Here is a 21918-nt window from a genome sequence, read left to right as displayed (position 1 = left end):
CAATACTAACAATATTTATGCAGAAATCCTGAAATTATGTGCATCAAATGAATCACTTTATACAGTTAAAACCCTATGTATGTCACTATATATAAAAACGTGAACAAATTAAAAGTTGATTGGAGCTCCTATTGATGCAAAACCATTAAGAATCCAACCTCAAGCTAAGTTTTAAAAATCCTTTTTTTTAACTGCTTGAAGTGAAAATTTTTTTAGTTAAAAATCACAAAATAAAATGGAAAAGAGAAATAGTTTGAGTTTCACCTTTCATTAAGACCATTGTTATAATAAGTCTGTCCAATTCAGTAACTTAAACTTGTATGAAGTTCATTCAGTGTTAAAGAAACAACTTAATGTTTTTTTCATAAACAAAACCTATTCAGAAGAATTTTCATACATAAACTCTTGAAGACCATCTACGAAAAATATAATACATTCCCTCACTCTACGTGTCAACACCAGCAATGTAAATGGCATAACAAACCAAGTAAATTACAAAGGGTAATTTATATAGATACTGCAGAAAAGCTATTCTATTTTTATTAAGATTAAACCAAAAGTGCATTTCAAGTGATATTGTACAATATTCTAATAACAAGGTGCTAAACTTGAAATAACATCATGCAATTCATACTTTTATGACAACAGACAGAAATTAAACGGTACTTAAGAAATGTTGGTCTTAATGGTTTTTCTCATTAATTATTCATGAAATTTGAGATTTAACCGATCAATGATTCATGACATGAAAGATAATACATTCAATTATTTCACAAGCCACACTAAATGCTATTTAACATTCAATGAACTTAATGTTGCCATCCTTAGTACTCCTCCATTATAACATGCCACAGAAAGTGTGTGCATGTGCACAGCAAAATAAGGTGACCAAGGTGCTTTTCAGTTTTACGGTAATGAAGCAGAGAAACATAAATGTCAGATTAGTTATTTTATAATGTTTAACATTTATCCAACTTGAACCCAACTGATATTTTAATTACACAAACTTATAACTCACTTTATATGCTGAGTCACAAGAACACTATTTTTTGTTTTGTTTTTCATAAACTTGTAATGATATATTTTAAGTGAGAAGTAATAACTAATTAATTTTGCTCTTTGTTGTTTTCTTAATGTGAAGTTACACAATGGGTCACCTGAGCTTTGCCCACTGTAGGGAAATGGTTTTGTTGTTTTTTTTTATTTCGTGCAAAGCTACATGAGAGCTATCTGTGTGCTAGCCATCTCTAATATAGCAGCATAAGACTAGAGGGAAGGCCGCTAGTCATCACCACCCACCGCCAACTCTTTGGCTACTCTTTTACCAATGAATAGTGGGATTCACCTTCACATTATAATGCCCCCACGGCTGAAAGGACGAACATGTTTGGTGCGATGGGGATTCGAACCCGCAACCCTTGGATTACAGGTCGAACGCATAAATCACTTGGCCATGCTGGGCCACTAGGGAAATGGAACTCATATTTTATTGCATTTTAAAACCACTAGTTTACCTCTGATTCATTGTGATATAATTAATTTAAGATGTATTGTGATATAATTAATTTAAGAAGTATTGTTTGAAACAGCATTCTGAAGTACAATAACAGAACTTCATTTGAATCTCCCAACTAGCACTGATCAATGAAATATGTTGCTCAATCCAAAAAGTACAATAAAATAAGAAACCTGCTCACTGTGAAACCACGGCAATATGTTGATGACGAAGCTCTAGCCAGATTTCATCATTTTCATCTAATAACACCTCTTTCTCCCTCACATCACGACCAGAAGAAGATTCAAATTTATAAACATCGTTCTCAATAGGTAGAAGGTCATACGCCATGGCCTGAAATGTTAACTCATGAAGAAGTGGAGACACACAATCCAAACTTCGATCGAGAACAAGAAGTTGTGATCTCATTTTTTCAGGTCCCTACAAGAAAGTTTTAAAGATCATAGACAATTAGTCACACTAGAGAAATGAAAACTTTTAACTCTTGTCTTGAAAATCAAATCAATTGTCAGTAACAGACACAGGGATTACAAATTAAAATAATGGTGCAAGTATACCTTTTTTTTAAACAAACCTAACTTAAAAAATTCCAACTTACCTCTCCCATTGTTGGTTCATCTGCTTTATAGGCATCCAGTTTTTGTTGAATAAGTTGAGAGAGTTCAACATTACGATCAAAGTCACTAAAAATAAACAAACCAAAAATATGGTGAAATACAACATGTTTTAACTTCAGTTTCTGGACATATAATAAAATTCAATGTATATTTTATGTTTGTAAGAGAATGAACATACCATAAATCATATTTCATAAGAGAAGGAAAACAACAAAATTCTATACTTACACATGCAACAAATGGACATTTTTTCAGTGGTGTTAGCACTGAATATTGTTTACAGAGTTAGCAAATGCCTGGGAGTTTTAATTTATCTATTAGCTGTAATAAATCTTTAACTCCTTAAAAATTATTGATAGTGGCCATTGATTTAATGAGCACTGGATTCTTCTTCAGGTAAGCAAATGATTCCTTTAAAATAATGTGAACCTTTGGAAATCTCAACTGACTCAAAGTATCTCAAGACAAATGAAAGTACTGTATACTGGTGAATTTGTTTTGTAACAGAACTTGTTCAGCTTGTCTTTTTGTGAAAAGTCAATAGCTTTATGCTCAGTACCTTCTATATCGCACTGATGGATATTCTCCCAAGGTGGCACATAGTGTAGCCACTTGTTCAGCAATTCTCTCTAGAGAGGCAGTGCGGAAGGAAACTTTGGCTGGGTTGTAGTAGAATTGGAAACACTGAGGAGTATCTAAAGAAAAGACCTACACAAGGACAAAAAAAAAAAAAAAGTTTACTGACTTACGATAACAGAATTTTTCCCATGATGAGGATAGAATAAATCAAAGTTAAAATCTATTTAAAATTTTATTATACAAAATATGTTAACTCAAAAACAGGATCAGTATTTACTGAAAAAAGGTATACATTTAATTAGTTACCAATGTGTATAGACACACATTACTTCATTCCCATATACACAAGTTTCTAATCACTACTACACTTCTAAAACATTTTTTTAAAATAAAGTATATCTTACATGGAGATGTATTTCAACTGGCAAATAAAATTCCAATTGGCTCCTACAAAAATAAAAATGTTTCAGTTCCTTTCGTATGCAACAAAGCCAATTTTTGGTAGCCTTTGTGTTTTTTTCTTAAAGTACCTGCACTGAACATTGCCCATGACATCTGTTATCAACCAACATTACTTTACCCAGGATTCATTTATCTCATCCTGGCTTCAAAAATAAAACTTGTTTTTCATCTGGCTTACTAACACCATGACACATGTGAGAACAAGTAAAAACAATGTAAAAAGTAAGTAACTAAATTTACAGCACACGCTATACCAAAAATCTGATATTCCAGCAACATAGTTCATTGATTCAGCATGAACTTCCTAAAATTTGGCAAGGGAGCAAAAGCAACATACATTGAAAATGTATAGAAATATTAATTAAACCTTAGAATAGTGATAACATAGGAATCAGGTTTATATAATAGTTTCAGGAATACAGGTATCTCAAAGGATATAAGCTAGCTTCTCTTAAATGTCAAGAAGATAGTTGGTTTGATGTTTTATGGGGCAAAGCAATTAGGCTATCTGCACCAAACATCTGGTAAAAAGTTAAAATTAAAGTAAAATTATTAAAATTTATAATAAGAAATTATGGTAAAACAAAACAAAGTTTAGTTTCTGAATTAAAAACATAAATAGCATTAAGTTCAATTTTTACATCTAATCTGCAGCAGTGAGAGAAAAATTGCAGTAATACAAGTTGTAAAGGACTTTCTGCAGCATAACTGTAATTACCATAACTTGCCAGGATGACTAATGGGTAAGTTAAAAAATTAGCGTTAGTCACCTGAAGTTGGTCTTTCCAGTCCTGATTAAGTTATTTGACAATATGGCCATTTTCTAATTTAACTAGATGTACTTTGATTCTTAAAAGGTAATCATATTAAAAAAAAAACTTAAACAGCATTTAAAAAGATTAATGGCTTTTAAAAAACTAAAAACATTTCTAAGGTGGTCAGTGTCACCATAGCCAATAACACTGTCCAACATTACAAATACACCTTGAGACAAAACATGTTTAAAATGTTGCCATCGTTCAGAGTAATAATGACGGCAAGATGGTAACATGTGGCTTATTGTGACCAGTGTTACACAGACAACACACTGGTGCATCAGTCCAAGTTAAAATAAAATGATGAGTTATTAAACTGTGACCAATGCATAGTCTAGTTAGAACAACTTCCTCTTTCCAATCCTTATGGAAACATAATGGTCAAAGTACAATAGACAGTTTTATTAGGAAAAGCTTGTTTCATGTTCCTCACTCCAAGCGAATGCCAATTGGCATGGAGCCAAGCCTTGAATACAGGACCATAGTCCATGTGTGGAACAGGCACAGAAGTGATAGTGTCAGATCAAACAGGTTTAGCTGCGATGTCAGCAAGCCTGTTCCCGTAAATACCAACATGGCCTGGCATCCAAAAAACTGGATAGAAGTAGATGTTAAAGAGAAATAGGCCAGTTGGTTTTGAGTATCAGTGAGAACTAACATGAAGTGATTCCAGTAGAAAACTAGGCAAGCCAGTATAAATAGTGCAGTTTGAGTACTGCTTAGCTTCTATGTGATCCAGAGCAAGAAAAATGGCATACAGTTCAACAGTGAACATGGAAACTGTAGAGGGGATTCTGCACGCAACTACTGAACCACAACAAACCATCGTAGAGCCAACAGAATCACCTGATTTCAAACCATCTGTAAAAATATGAATTGAAAGATGTTTCAAAAGATGTTCAGCAGATAGCAGACAGTATTTCCAATCAGGAGTGTCTGCTTTTCTCAAATAACATAAAGATAGGTCATATTTGGGGACTATAATAAGCCATGGTGGGATGGGCTGACCAGTGGATACAGCAATGTTATCCAAGGGCAGACCCAATTCATCCCCCTGCTCCTGGATACAAAGGCCAAAAGGAGCAATGGCAGATTGTCTGTTCTGAAAAAGCATGGCTCACTGAGAAAGGAAAACACAACCCTAGGTGGGATGCTTTTATAAGGAAGAAAGTTTTGAAGCATACAGTAAAGGCAGTTGCAAATGGTGGAGGTGCATAGGAAGTTCATGAGACAGTGTATAAGATTTGAACTGAAAAAGTGCAGAAAGCCCCAGTGCAGAGCCAAAGTCCCTGATGATAAACAGGGTCCAGCATCTTCAAAGCTGAGGTCCTGGCAGAGCCATAGAACAGTGATCCATAGTATAGTTTCAATCAAATGAGCACAATATATCTTTAGCATAAAACATCGATCCACTCCCCAAGTGGTGGAAGAGAAGACATGGAGGATGTTTAGTGTTCTTGTATATTAGACCCTTAACTGCTTAATGTGTGGTATGAAGGTTAACTTATATTCAAAGATGAACCCCAAGAACTTGGTCTCTGGGACAACAGGTAGCACAACTTCACTGAAACAGAGTTCAGGATAATGGTAAATACCCCACTGACAGCAAAAGTGCATGCAAACGGTTTTAAAGAAAGAGAAATTAAAATTGTTTGCTGTGGTTCACTTCAGTAAATGATTGAGGGCAGTCTGTAGCTACCGCTCAATATACCTCATGTTCAATGATTGACATGAGATGTGAAAGTCATCAACACAGACCCTGTTTGCAACAGTAAGAGGGAATAGTTTAGTGATAGCATTAATCTTTATACTGAAAAGTGTGACACTCAAAACACAGCCCAGAGGGACTCTAAATTCCTGTAGGAAAAAATGGGAAAGTGTAGACCCCCATACAAATTTGGAGTCACCTATCCATTAAAAATTTGTTAATACAAATGAGCAAATGGCCACGTAACTCATATATATGGAGGTCTCACAAAATGCCATACCTACATGTTGTATGATAAGCCTTCTCAATGTCAAAGAATATTGATACAAGATGTCATTTGAGAAAGGCTTCTCTGATGGACGTTAAGTTGAATCAGGTGGTCCATGGTGAAGCTCTGTCATCGAAACACACACTGGATGCGCAAGAGAAGGTTGTTTGATTCGAGAAACCAAACAAGATGAGCATTAACCATCCTCTCTAAGGTCTTACAGAGACAACTCGTCAAAGCAATTGGACAATAGTTTAGAGGAATCTTGGGATCCTTCCCAGGCTTAGAGAAAGGTAGGACAATAGCCTAGCATCAGGAAAAACATTCTCCTGTCACATCCAGTTAAAAACAATCAGAAGAATAGCAACAGAAGCAGGAGATAGATGGTGCAGCATTTCGTAGTGTACATCATCAGGTCAAAACGATGTATTGCCACACTGATGAAGAGCCAGTTTGAATTCCACCAGTGTATAGGGTTGATTATAGTCATAGAGACAATCAGCTTAAAAGGAAAGAGGCAATTGCTCTGCTCGAGTCTTGATGGCTAAGAAGGTGGAGGATGAAGTAGAAGTGCTAGATACCTGACAAAAGCTTTCACCTAGAGTATCAGTGATGCTCCAGGTATCAGCTACTTCCTGGCCATCAGAGAGAAAGATCAAGAGGGGGATAAAATTATATTGTGTATTGACCTTTTGAATCTTGTCCCATATGATTGATTGATTTAGTGTTTTATGGCTAGGCTATCTGTGCCAAACGTCCAGTAAAAAGGTAAAAATAAATTAAATGTAGTAAAATACATAAAAGGGAATGAAGGTAAAACAAAACATCATCGAAAAACAGAAAAAGTATAAAATCAATGTTGACACCTAGTCTACAATATTAAGAGAGAAAGCAGAGTAAGAGAAGTTGTAAAGGACTTTCTCTAGCAAAATGGTAATGATCATAACCCGCCAGGAAGACTAACAGGTAAGTACAAAAACCACCGTTAGTCACCTGAAGTTGGCCTTTCCAGTCCTGGTTCTGGGTTATGTGTCATAATGGCCAGTACTAAAAGGTAAAGTAATAAGAGTGTTAAATGACATGTAGCAAAAGTGTAATAACAACTCCCCAGGACAACTAACAGGTAGTTCAAACGAATAGTTCAAACACCAGCGTTAGTCACCTGAAGTTGGCCTTTCCAGTCCTGGTGTCGAGTTATTTAATGTTCTGGCCATTTTACAATGTCAAATTGAACTAGAGAGACTGAGACTCTGAAAAGAGAACCACAATTAAAAAGGTGTAATGAATAAATATCAAACACTTAAATGAGATTAAAAAGATTAATGGCCATTAAAAAACTAAAAACTTTATCAAGGTGGACAGTGTCACCTTGACCAATAATACTGCAAGCTCATTCCCGCAAATACCAACGTGGCCTGGTATCCAGAAAAACTGGATAGAAGTAGATGTTAATGAGAAATGGGCCAGTTTGTTTTGAGTATCAGCAAGAACAGGATTTGAGCCAATGTGAAGTGATTCCAAGGCCAGCAGAGAACTAAGGGAATCAGTATAAATAGTGTAGTCGGAGTACTGCTCAGCTTCAATATGATCCAGGGCAAGAGAAATGGCATACATGTGAACCTGATGATGACTGAAGAAGGTCGAAACGTTGTTCGCTCTTCTATGTAAGATATTTTCCCAACCCAAACGAGCCGTTTTTGCATATTTATTTCTCTACAAGTGGGTTTTCTCGACAAACCATGGCAGAGCCCACACAGTCACCTGACTTCGAACCATCCATATAAATTGGAATAGAAAGGTTGTTTGAAAGATGTTCAGTAAATAAAAGACGGTACTCCCAATCAGGAGTATCTGCTTTTCTCAGATGACTTAAAAATAGGCCACATTTGGGGACTGTAATAAGCCATACTGGGATGGACTGACCAGTGGATACAGCAATGTTATTCAAGGACAGAACCAATTGATCCAACTGTGCCTGAATGCGAAGGCCAAAAGAAGCAATGGAAGGCTGTCTGTTCTGAAAAAGTATGGCCCACCGAGGAAGGAAAACAACCCCAGGTGGGGTGCTTTGGTAAGGAACGAGGTTTCGAACAATATAGTATATAGTAAAGACAGTTGTAGACAGCAAAGGTGCAAAGGTTCATGAGACTCAACATATAAGCTCTAAACTGGGGTGGTGCAGAAAGCCCTTGTGCAGAGCCAAAATCCTTGATGATGAATGGGGTCCAGCATCTTCACAGCCATAAACCAGTCATCCATAATCAAGTTTCGAAGAAATAAGAGCACGCTATATCTTAAACATAGAACATCGATCCCCTCCCCAACTGGTGGTAGAGAGGACACGTAGGATGTTCAGTGCTCTTGTACATTTGACCCGTAGCTGCTTAATGTGTGGAAAAAGGTCAGCTAACAGTCAAAGATAAGCTCCCAAGAACTTGGTCTCAGGGACCACAGGCAGCAAAACTTCACCAATACAGAGTTCAGGATCAAAGTGAATACCCCGTTGGTGGCAAAAGTGCATGAAAACGGTTTTAGAGAGAGAGAGAAATTAAAGCTGTTCGCCGTAGTCCACTTCAGTTCACGATCAAGGGCAGTTTGTAGCTGCCGCTCAATATATCTCATGTTCAAGGACTGATATGAGATGTGAAATTCGTCGACATAGAGCCCATTTGCAACAGTGAGAGGGAGATGTTCAGTGATGGCATCAATCTTTATACTGAAAAGTGTGACACTCAAAACACAGTGCTGAGGGACTCCAAGTTCCTGTAGAAAAGAATGGGAAAGTGTCAAACCCACACAAACTTCAAATGTACTGTCAATTAAAAAATTTTTTGATAAAAATGGGTAAATGGCCATGTAACCCATATATATGGAGGTCTCGTAAAATGCCATACCTCCATGTTGTGTCATAAGTCTTCTCAATGTCAAAGAATATTGATACAAGATGTTGTTGTTTGAGAAAGGCCTCTCTGATTGACATTTTAAGTCAAATCAGGTGGTCCATGGTGGAGTGCTGTCGTTGGAACTAACATTGGATGGGCAAAAGGAAGTTGTTTGATTCTTGGAACCAAACAAGATGAGCATTAACCATCCTCTCTAAAGGTCTTACAGAGACAGCCCATCAAAGCAATTTGATGGTAGTTTGAAGGAATCTTGGGATCTTTCCAGGCTTAGAGAAAGGTAATATAATAGCCTGGTGCCAGGCATTAGGAAAAACATTCTCCTGCCAGATCCGGTTAAAAACAATTAGAAGAATATCAAGAGAAGCAGGAGGTTGATGGTGCAGCATGTCATAGTGTACATCATCTGGTCTAACAGATGTACTGCCAGACCAATGAAGGGCCAGTTTCAGTTCCACCAGCATAAAGGGACAATTATAGTCATAAAGACAATCAGTTCGAAATGAAAGAGGTGAACACTGAGTCTTGGTGGCCAAGAAGGTGGAGGAACAAGCAGAAGTGCTAGATACCCAGCAAAAGCTTTTACCTAGAGTATCAGCAATGCTCTGGATGTTAGCTACTTCTTGGCCATCAGAGAGTAAGATTGAGAGGGGGACAGAATTGTAGTGCCCACTGACCTTCCAAATCTTGTCCCAAATGACATTGGAACTGGTGGTAGAAGATATGCCAGTTGTGAACTTAATCCATGATTCCTTCTGGCTTTGACGTCTTACCCACCGAGCATGTGCACAGGCCCACTGGAAAGAATTGCAGTTTGAGAGTGTAGGATATCTAGGGAAAGCATCCCAGCCTCGTTTTTGAGCCTTTTGTGCCAGGTGGCAAGCAGGATTCCACCATGGACGAGGATATAGTGGAAAACGTGTCAAGGTTTTACAAATATACTGAGCAGCTGCTTGTATAATACAGTCAGTTACTGCTACCACACAGTCATCTTTTGATGGCTTATAGACAATGGCAGGATCAAATTCTGCAAGAGCAGTGAAAGAGGGCCAGTTTGCTTGATCCAGCTTCCACTGGGGCACGCAGGTCGGGTGGCATCGACCACGGCCAGTCTCTCTCAAAAGGATCGGAAAATGATCACTGCCTAGTGGATTACTGTCAACCCTCCATGAAAAATGGGAGAATAATGAAGGGGAGCAAACTGAGAGATCAATAGCAGTAAAGGACTGACTAGGTGCATGAAAGTAAGTGGAAGAACCAGTATTGAAAAGAGAAAGATTGTCATCAGAGAGCATCCGCTCTACAGATCGCCCCCTCCCATCAATAATAGCACTTCCCCAGAGGGAATGATGTCCATTAAAATCCCTAGGATTAGAAATGGAGATGGCAATTGTTAAACGAGAGCATCAAGATCTGATTGATCATATGTCTCTCCAGGGTACAGGTACAGAGAACAAACAGTGATGGTATGACCCAAGGAAACACGGATGGCTACAGCCTCCAAGGGTGTGTTGAGTGACAAAGACAGGGTGGGCACGTGTTGATCAACCAACAGTGCCACCCTCCATGTACTCGACCATCACACAACCTGTCATTTCTGTACAGAGAAAACTGCCGAATGGAGACAGTATCAGCAGTTTTGAGAAATGTTTCTTGTAAAGAAAGACAAACAGGATGGTAGGAAGCAATCAGCGTTTTGATATCATCCAGATTAGAACGTAAACCTCGACAGTTCCATTGTATCAAGGTGGCCATTTTTAAGAACGGGTAGGTGAAGTGGCTGGAGAACCCTTCGATTTACGACCACGTCTTATTTCTTTACTGTCTTTAGTCGGAGGAGGTCTATCAACCTCCATGGATCCTGCTCTGGGTCGGGTGGGCAGGTTTTTGTTATTGGAAGGGGAATCCAGTGACTGAGGACGCGAACGAATAATTGTTTTGTCTCTTGTGGTGGGAGAAAAAGATGTATCAGAAGAAATGCCTGTATTTGAAACTGAAGGACGTGGATCTTGAGGTTTGTTGGAAGGTATGGGAGGAACAGAGATGAGTGTGGAAGTCGATTCATCAACCTTTTTAACCACGGAGGTCAAAAGGCTTTTCATTTGTTTTGAAAACGATTCTCTTGGAGGCACAGAGAGTTCTGTCTGCACTCCCACTGTAGTTGTGAATGAAGTGCAGCAGCATATGTCTGAGATGAAGTGGTAGATAGCAATTTTTGAGCCTCAGGAGAAGTAATGTTATGAGTCATTTTCAAATGCTGCACCTCTTTTTCCTCCAACCATTTAGGGCAAGAACGAAAGTAGGAAGGGTGAGAACCATTGCAATTGACACAATGTGGGTCTGTTTCACACTCATAGGCATTGTGGTCCTTGCCACCACAACGAGCCCATGTCTGGGAACCACAACATAACGTCTTTGAGTGACCAAACCTTTGACACAGGAAACATCGAAGAGGGTTTAAAATGTACGGCTGTACCCTGCAATTAAGATAACCTGCCTGGATGGTGGCAGGTGCATATGATGATGTAAATGTTAAAACAAGGATATTTGTTGGCAGTGTAACTCCATCTTTGCGAGTGGAGATGCACCTCACTGCAGAAACTCCTTGAGTGGAGAAACAAGCAAGAATCTCTGACTCAAGGATGTTCTTCAAATCCCTCTCAACAATAACTCGTTGTGATGAATTCAAAGTAGCATGAGGTGTAACGTCAATAGGTATATCCCCAATTGTCTTTGAATTCAAGAGGAGTTCACTGTGTTGGGATGTGGATGTTTCAACCAATATGTCACCAGATCGAAGTTTCTTTACTGACTTTGGGGAGCCAGCAAGTCCCTCTAGTTCCTTCTGAATGAAAAAGGGAGACATCTGCACAAAAGAATTGTCTGAAAGAGAATGTAGTATAAGAAAATGAGGTACAGGTATTACTGATGTTGAAGATTGCTGCTCAGAATCTTCAAGACATAGTTGTTTACCTACGGACTGTTTTTCACAATTTTATTTAAGTTTTTATTTAAAGTATCCATAATAAAAAAGAATATTTCGGTGCCCACTGATCACACCCACCATGAAGCCCTATGAGGGGATGCACTACAATGTCAAGCAAGGACAATGCAGCAGTACCAGAGTTTCATGAGCACTATACCCAAACACAGCATCAGATACAATATCCACAAAACCCGTTGAGAACTTCCAACACTGATACTTGGTTGACTCAAGTGGACCAGCCAATGTACCCAAGGGGAGCCACCCAAAGGCCGCCCGTCTACAGGAATTCAAGACCAAAGTGGTGTGTTAGGGTTGGACCCCTCGACCACTAGGATCCTCTCCTCCCTTTCACAGGTCACCACACACAGCAAGCATGTGGGTGAATGTTTAGATCCCAGAGGAGGTAACCTGAAAGAACAGAACCTTCCCTGGGAGATTCCCTCCCCACGTATAGGAATCCACACCGAGAGGACATATTTATGAAGCAAAAAGATTGTTAGTTACAGCATCTAATGAAAACAAACTGTTGGAAAGACTATATGACATGGAAAAAAAATTAAACACATCTATAACATTTTTGAGCATTCTTCATCAACTACTAGTGGTACCGTGGAACACCCCAACTTAAAAGTGTGCATAACATGAGATTGTGATGTGTCAACATATAACAGAGAGAAAGTATTTGGACAGAGTCAATCAACTGACATCAGGTGGCATCTGGAATTGTACATCAGGTTCACAGCAGGAAGAGCTTTAAAATTACAATCATGCAATGCAGATTTTAGAAGTATACTTGATCAGGCAAACACTTGCCACAGAATAGAATGCAAACATGCAATAAAGGCACTTGGACAGAAGCTCAAAATGACAGCAGGAGATAAACAGAAAACCACAGAGTACAAAACAGCCATATAATGAAGACAGTGAGATGTAAGAGTATAAGAGGTGGTCCACATACCAGCACTGATGATATTCTCCAAGAAAGATAGAAATGTGCAGCCAGACATATAGTTAGGTGATAGATTTTATGTAAAGAAACATAAAAAAGGTTACAACCATCTGGAGAAAGGGAATAATACACTAGGCAAATTACTTGGCAAATTCAACCAGCTAGAGTAGTAAGGAAAAGGTCCTGGAAAAAGGTGAAAATATTCAAATGGACCCAAGACCCATAAATGGGAGCAGTGTGTGTCATAAACCATTGGATAGCTTCCTTGACTGGGCAAAGGAGAAATCTGGGATTGAAATGTGTATAGAAGTGGGATATGGAGGGAAGGGAAATTGGGGTGAATGCAGAATTAGCATCTCGAGCAGCCATAGTCTTAGGTTTAAAAGAGCTATTGGGTGAAAGAAGAATATAGAAACTATGAAACAAATGTGGCAGACATCAATCACAAACACACTGGAACAACTGTGACTGCACAAAACCATCAGGAACAGTGAATTTAGGGAAAGGTGATGTAACTAACACAAAGTTTCAAAAGGAGGATAGGTAAGAGCATGGAGGTTCCAATCCAGTGGAGAAGCAGAGCAGAGAGACAGAAAATGGAGAAGAAACAAAATATCATGTACAGGACATATAAATAGTACACAGAAGCATAACTGGTTAACCAAAAAGTTGCAGATAATGTAGTTCTATAATCCTCAACAGAAGAAACCAAGATTGTAACAGGAAGTAAAATATTTTATGAAAAAAAAAAAAAAAACTTCCAGATAGAACAATGAAATAGGTGTTAATAGTAATAATTATATACAACTTACAAACTATTTAAACATACCTAATTAAAGTATTTATTAAAGTTAAAACTTCTGACAAGATGTAGATTTTGATTAATCAAAATAAGGTGTCAGAAAAAAACAAAGTCCAAATAGTCATCTTGTTGATTGTACTCTTCTTTATAAAACACACAAAGCTAACTCCCTGCAAATAAAGGTTTATCCTCTGCAGATAAAGTTGAACTCAATTCCTGTGAAGTCATACCAATAGCATTGAAACAGTAAATAAAATTGAAATGGCAAAATAAGTTCATACATAGTAGCAAACGGTAGCCACAAGTTAAAAAAACATGCATCTAAACAATGCCATGCCATCTGCAAAAGTGAGAGTTGGGTAGGAATAGCAAAATAAGCTAGCTGCACCAATACAAGTAGTGCAATACTATTGGTGGAAAATAGTCACAGGATACATACATGTCCAGGAATTGCACAGAATTGATGGAATATATAGATAGTTGCACTGATCATGAAAAGTTTAAAGGCTATGCTTAAAGGGTAAAAGATGCTTTATGTGAGAGGTAGGTAAGACCATATCGGAAGAAAATGTTTGTTTCCTTGTCTTGCCTTTAACCCTTAAAAAACAAGAATGTTGTAGGTAGCAGCATCAACTGATGATGACTGCCATTTGAGGGTTACAGAAAGTCTTGTCACTTTCTTTTTTTCCCACCAATGAAGCCATTGCATCCACTCTTCAACTAAATTTAATAGGTGTTGGAACATATGTGAATTTGGGAAGGTGGGGGGCACCTTACTTACTATATTGACCATAGCCACTGAAATCAAAGTTGAAACAGCACCTTTATTATTACACACATCTCTACTCCCTACTTAGAGAAGCAATTCATTATCAGGAGAAAATTGAGGTGGGGTAACAAATATGCATGATAAAATTTGTGTGTATATGTCTAGTTCAGAGATATAACTGTACATAATTCTTAGTGAAATTTACAACTGAGAAAAACTATACCTTACAGAAAATGTGTTTTAGAAACATCAAACAAGAAATTGTGCTATTCTGTATTAAGAAAGTATCTGCAGTTTATTAATATGTAAAAGAAAACATATTAAGCTATTAAAAAAAAATACACACCTGGGATTCATATGGCAGAAAAGCAATATTTATCTCCTTCAAAGTTTTAATTATTTTAGCACAAGTTGATTTACACAGCTCATTGAACAGTTCATCTGGACATGCTGCATGAGAATTAAAAGAGAAAGATCAGGATTTTAATATAATTCTATCAAGTAACAAAAGTAAGATCTTAAAAGTTTACAGCAGAACACGAATACAGCTTTCATTTGATCTATCTATCTAAGCTACTGTCATGCCTTGTTAGATCTAGCTCTCTGTCAGGTCACTCCAGTCCAGTATTTCCAATTCTTAGCATAACATGTCCATCTGATTCACATTTCCATTACTATATATCATCCCTCCATCTTCTCTTTTGCTTTCCCTTGGATATCTTTTATATTCTATGTTGCCATTCCATTGTTATTAATGTACACTTATTACTGGAATATTATTAAACCCTTAGAATGAACCTTACTACAGCTATTATATTTTTGTTTTTCTTACAATGTCCACAACACCCATTTAGAACTTCTAACGCTGATACTTGGTTGACTCTAGCCCAAGTGGACCAGCCAATTTACCCAAGGGGAGCCACCCAAAGGCCGCCAGTTCACAGGAATTCAAGGCCAAAGTGGTGTGTTAGGGTGGGACCCCTCAACCACTACGATCCTCTCCTCCCTTTCACAGGTCGACACACACACTGTCATTTCTCCATCTGTCATGTAGTGTTATAATGAAGTATTTTTCTCTCCATAACTCTATGTGTGGTTTCTATCTTTTTCCTTATCCCTTTACTTAGTGCCCCTGTTTGGCTGTCATATATTAAGGTTGATGTATGATCTATACATATATGATATATGATATATTTTTCTTCAAAGTAATGAGGATATTTTCATCCTCTAGAACTTCTTTCTACCTCACAAAACATCACAATGTTGCCCTCATTCTTACCATAATTTCTTCCCTCGTTGTGTTTGCTATTTTGAGTGTATATCCTATATATTTCTATTCTGATACTTTCTCTATTTATTCATTCTCAATTTTGATGGTATCTGTGCCATGATTGTTGGTCATATATTTGGTTTTCCTCTTATGTACTTTCGATTCTGTTTTCTCACTTCTGGCATTCAAACTGTTTAACAGGTCTTTCATCTTTTATGGTGAATTTGCAAAAACAGCTAGATCATCTGCAAACTTTAGATCTGTTTTTGTCTCACTGTATATTTTTTACCTTCATCCTCTAACCCAGTTTGTCTGAACACTTCTTGTAAAGTTGCTGTAAACAATTCTGGAGATACTGGATCACCCTGTCTCACTCATCTATCACTGATGATACCTCATATCAGATCATCCTGTCTCACTCCTCTATCACTGATGATACCTCACTATTAGATCACCCTGTCTCACTCATCTATCACTGATGATACCTCACTATTAGATCACCCTGTCTCACTCATCTATCACTGATGATACCTCACTATTAGATCACCCTGTCTCACTCATCTATCACTGATACCTCATATCAGATCACCCTGTCTCACTCATCTATCACTGATACCTCATATCAGATCACCCTGTCTCACCCCTCTATCACTGATGGCACCTCTTCACCAAGTATTCATTTGATTGTTGCACTAAATCATTTAACATTCCTTGTATAGCAATGAGAGTAAATCACAATTACAAAAGAAATGTCAACACATTACCTAAAGTTTATTTATTATCATTATACAGAATAAAAGTAAGTTTACACTAGCAGGTTCGTTATGGTTGTTGATTTCTCATTATCAAAAAAAAAAGTGTTTGTAGCTTAAATATATTAAAATCACTTCATAGAAATATGTGTTAAATATTTTGAATGAACAACATTCAGTCCTTTTCAATTGTAATAACAATTCTAAAATAGGAAATTTATTGGTGTTAAATAATGTTTTACTTATTTTTTTTAATAAATACATCTTCAAAAGTGTAGATTTATGATTAGAACATTCCAAAACATAGTACGCTACTAAAATACTATATACAGGGTGTTTGGAAAGTCACTGTAAACTTGTATATTTTTTAACAGACATGTTTCAATATTAAATACAGGAGGTAAATATGAATGACAATTATAAACAATATTGAAAGTGACCCCCGTTGGCATCAATACCGGCTTGGATCCTTCTTATTTTGTTTCTAAACACTGCTATCAGTTGCTGGCTTGAAATAGACTGAATGAATGCTGTTATCGCTGCTTTCAAAACTGCACAGTGACTTTCCGAACACCCTGTATTTAACCAAGGAATGGTAAGCAAATTAAGAAATATCTTGTTTGATTTAAGTATACACCACTAGTAAAAGAACACCTTTCAACATTTCTTAAAATATCATTCAAGAAAACATACCTTCTGTAAAAAAAATGTGTGCACAACGGTACATGTGTCGACTAGGAGTCTGGAAATCACCCATCAGTGCATGAACAGACTAAAGAGTAAAAACAACTAATTTACTGAGAGCTAGAGAGTTCAAATGTTGGTCTCAAATCACTTTACAAAATATTCAAATGAAATTAATTAAATAACACTAATTAGTAAAATAGTAATACATAATTAGAAGTGAGCTATATAACACTGCACAACAATTTTTTTGAAAAGTTTTGCTTCCTGATAAGTTTTTGCTGATTGTGACAGGTACCTGGTGGGTATGCACAAATATAGTTTTGGTTTTGCTTCATCACATAGGAACTCTAAGAAATAGTTAACTGTTTACCGGCAATAACGTATTTAATTGTGTTTATGTTTCTAATATGCTATTAAGTTCAACACAAGTAAAAGTGTTTTGCTCCTTATTTTCATTTGTATTCAATATCCGGTGCATCACGTTGCAGTATCCAACAGTAGTCAGCCAAGCATTGACGGATTTCATTTGCCCTGATATCGTTTTTCCATCGTAGCAATGTCCTGGTGAAACCAAAATTTCGATGAAACAGTATGTGATTGGCAAATCTGGATCTGATTTTCATGATCAGCAGCCAAAAACTTATAAGGAACACCCAACAGTGTTCAAGAAGCAAAAACTTTGTTGTGCAGTGTAATTAGCGATACCTGTACAAAGATTCTGGAAATAAACTTGGAATAAATGTGAATTCAAGTGTAACAAAGCATCAGTCCTAAACAACTATCCTGAATGAATATCAACAGAACATCAACCAATGGCTATTTTAAACAACTACCTTTTCTACTGGAGTAATCAAATATATTGCTTCCATGTTCGGTAGAGGTTCTCGTTTCTTAAAAAGGTCTTCTACAACTGTAATATTTCAGGAAATCAAACAACTAAAATTTGCATTATTTTACATATCAAAACTTTAATATTATAAAAAAAATTTAAACTTTCAAACATTGTTTTTGAAACAATAAACTATACATTGGGTAGGTGAAGAGGCCAAGTAGTCCCAAAGAACAAACTGTCCAAAACCTTACTTATTTACTTATTTCTAAAGAGCTTAGGATAACAATAATAATACAGTTCCTATTTAAATTGTAAAGTTAATATTTCTAATCAGGAGGAAACTATATATTATTAGTTTCAAAAAATTCAGAAGAAACTAACTGACCATACACATGAAAGTGTAGGAAACTTGTGCATACTGTCTTCGAAGGAAAGTGATTACTTAGAATGCAAAGGGGAAGTGGGAAGAATTTACACAACTTCATTGTTAGAAGCTGTTCAATCAAATGAATAAACCATCATACAGTCTCTGGAAAATAAGATAATTTTACTTCACCAAATACTGACTTAACAAAACAAAATCAATAGCCAAAGATATATTAAATCTTCTATGGTACAGAGTGTAACCATAATTATAAAATTGTGGACACAATCGTTTGATTAAAAAATTGCCTGCTGTACTAAAAATACATTTCAGCTTTATAATGGTATTTATTACAGAGTTAACACAAATTCCAGAGTTTAAAATTCAATAAGGATTATTAAAAATACAAATTTATTTTACATACAATGGGCTATTACCTTTATTTTGCAACTAAACTTAAAAATCAACAAATTATAAAAATGTGGCCTAAATAAACATACAGTAGAAAAGTAAAATACAGGGATGTGGGCATGGTCTACAAGCAGTTATTGTACATTCCAGTTAGGCATCTTGTAGGTTACTGAAGGACTTAGTGGAAAACATTGAAGTAAACAATATATCAACACTAGGTGGGATTCCAGTAAATACTTTCCAACTAAATTTTGAATGACAATTGGAAACATTTGTTTTAATCACAGTATGAAGGGGTGGGAGCTCTGGGAAATATATGTCCCAGCTGCAGAGAAAGGGTTAAAGTCTATGGGATGTTTTGTGGTTTCACATACATATGAACCCATTTCACCAGTTCCAAAATTCAGAGTTTTATTATTCACTTTCTTTGAAAAGAGATAGTTATCTGTTTTCATATTTGATTAACATCATCCATAATGTAAAATAAATAAAAAAAAATAAAAGACTTAAAAGCATAATTCATTCATGTACATCTGTAAAAATAAAACTTTAATATAGTGGCTACAACAAACTTCAGATCATGGGAAGCTTTGTCATAGTAACTAGTCCACTCCAATTATTCCACCAGTAATATTATCTGGCTGATCAGGAAGGCAATAATATTTTCTTACGAACAACATTTTGCCTGTGTTTGTAACTCACCAAGATTCAACTGAACTACCATTTTCTAAGTATCCATTCCAATATAATGCAGTTCATTCCTTGTAAAAAGAGCCAACCCACCCCCTTTAAAAAGGCTATCATTATTAATATAACTTACCTAAAAATTGATTATTATTATAAATATTTTATAAATCTAACCAAGTTTCAGAAGTTCCTACTATATCAAAGTGTTCCATTTCAACTAGGGCCGTAAACCCATTCACATTGTTTGTTACACCCCTAACATTAGAATACCAACAACTTAGCCTTTACATTGAAACTTGAGTTACTAAGAAAGCATAATAAATAAATGACTAAATAATGAGTAAGATGTGAGCCATAACCCTATTATTTTCAACAATAATTAAATTTCAACTTTAAAAAGAAATATAAAGTTAATTCTGAATTTCCATATGATAACATTTCACAATAAGTAAAACAAAATTAAAAAGTGCTTGGCTTCAGTAGTACAGATCGATGATCAATACTTACTAGTTATTCCTTCTGCAGCAACTTCATGCATCTTACAAGAAGCAGAAATCATTCTCATGCCCAACTGATCTACCACTAACACTTTCCATTCTCCTTTCTTTCTAACTGCTTTGATGACATCACTCAATATTTCTGCAATACAAAATTATACAGAAAAAATATAACACAAGCATGTAGCATTAGAAACATCTTAAAAGTGAAATGGTTTAGCAGTGAAAAGTTTTTAAAACTTAACAAAATTTGTCAAATTTTGGATATGATAGATTTTTTTACAAATGAGAGAAGTTCTTATATAATGATAGCACGTGGTCTTGACTGAAACCTCAGACAACACATTCAAACAAATATTTTTTTATGGTAATTGATTTTTCTTAACTTTTCAATTTATATAAAAACATGAATGTATGATCACTGTAATCTAACTTACAATCTTCCATGGTTAAACAACTGAGTAACAAGTGCTTTCCATTGTTATCATTACAAAGAAACAAATGGATGACATAAGGCTAATTGGTCAACAAAGGTCACTGATTCGCCACAGAAAATGAAACACCACAAATTAAAATGGAATTTTTCTTCCACTTACAAACTCATCCAAAATATCCCTGTAAAAATCACATCAATGGTTCACTTCATTTTATATAATAATAAAAGTATTTTCTAAGTTTAATGACATATTTTTAGGTTATTATTCAAACTAAACAAAACTTATAAAATGTGTGTGTGTATATATATTCATATATACATACACATACATACATACAAAACGCATTTTCAATCAGTTTTCACCGATTTTTTTTGCGTTTCTGTATTCAATAATATTTCAAAAATCAAGACTTGAATAAAAATTCTATGTTCTATATCTATAACATCAGAACTCAGAAATATACTAACAGATCAGCTGTGCGGTTGAATTAGTATTACTATTTAAAGTTTAAGCAGTATTGTGTTTGTGTTTTGATAGGTTACTACTACTACAACTTACACGTAAGCCTTTAACTTGAAAATTTAAGTATTATTACTAATGTGTTACTGTTATTCGTACATATTTTTTTAATAACGTAACAAGACTTAACTTCAATCAGGAAATTTGTAATTTGTGTATCGGTGGTAACTAAGTACTAATAATCTTATATTTTGAATATATAAATAATATTAATAATAGCAGTACTGGAAGACAACTGTAAAAAAGTATCTCACGCTGAATTTTTTAAATAAATACGTTTTCTTTTGACAAGCACATCCAAACCCAAAAGATGGTCAATACAAAAATCGATCAAATTCAAATCTATAATCAAATTCGACTGGATGTTAAATTTATTTAACAACTAATCTGTCATTGATTAATAAGTTTGGTATTTCAGTTTTAAACTACTATCCACAAATTTGAAAATTTTAGTTAAAACTGAACATATGACCATTTTATTACGTTAATTACACACAATAATTGTAACAATAACTTACTCATTCCAACAAGCTTTTTTAACGCCATTTCTTCAATTGATTAACTAAACTACCTCTTTATTTCTGTCACGAAGTGTGGGTGGATTTACTATTTACGTTATACTAAAAGACGGAGCCACTGTATAAATCCATTTGAGCACAGGCGTTAATCATAAACAAGTTTTATAAATACAATAACATACAATAGGTGTTCCTTCCATCCGTTCAATAGACCTTTCATAATGAGAATTTAAATTATCTGTATGCTTTTGCTTTAGTTGTTAAAAATCGTATTATTTAGTGAATTTTAACATTTCAATATATTTTAAATTAGCATTATTCAAAAAGATAAATGTTATAATTATGCCATGACATATTTAAAACTATTCCCCAGTAAGGCCCTTCAGTGGCATAGCATCATGTCTGCGTACTCATACCTCTAGAAATCGAGTTTCGATACTAGTTGTGGACTAAGCACAGACAGCTATTGTATAGCTTTGAGCTTAATTACAAATAACAACAACCCCTAGTGGGTCAATGATAAGTTTACGAATTTACCACGTTAAAAATCTTTGTGATGAACATGGAGCAAAT

General features: G+C 35.7%; 1 protein-coding gene across 4 annotated transcripts in view; it reads right to left on the bottom strand.

Moving 5' to 3' along the window:
* The window catches only part of LOC143252147 (protein ROP-like), a 45083-nt gene extending 23589 nt beyond the window's left edge, over positions 1–21494 (bottom strand). For all 4 annotated transcript variants that reach the window (XR_013028858.1, XR_013028857.1, XR_013028859.1 and 1 more), the window contains exons 1-8: positions 21346–21494; positions 19882–20013; positions 17914–17990; positions 17087–17165; positions 14718–14821; positions 2693–2841; positions 2115–2199; positions 1698–1936 (exon numbers count right to left, since the gene is read on the bottom strand). Coding sequence is in view for 1 of the 4 variants with exons in the window: in XM_076503842.1 (XP_076359957.1) it covers positions 1698–1936; positions 2115–2199; positions 2693–2841; positions 14718–14821; positions 17087–17165; positions 17914–17990; positions 19882–20013; positions 21346–21373 (893 nt within the window). In the remaining 3 variants the exon portion in view is untranslated. The remainder of the gene's footprint in view (positions 1–1697; positions 1937–2114; positions 2200–2692; positions 2842–14717; positions 14822–17086; positions 17166–17913; positions 17991–19881; positions 20014–21345) is intronic.
* Between the last annotated feature and the right edge of the window lie 424 nt (positions 21495–21918).

Source organism: Tachypleus tridentatus, chromosome 6, assembly GCF_004210375.1.
Source record: "Tachypleus tridentatus isolate NWPU-2018 chromosome 6, ASM421037v1, whole genome shotgun sequence".
NCBI classification, from domain to species: domain Eukaryota; kingdom Metazoa; phylum Arthropoda; class Merostomata; order Xiphosura; family Limulidae; genus Tachypleus; species Tachypleus tridentatus.
Note: the sequence above shows the minus strand (reverse complement) of the source record. Positions and strands in the feature narration are given on the sequence as shown.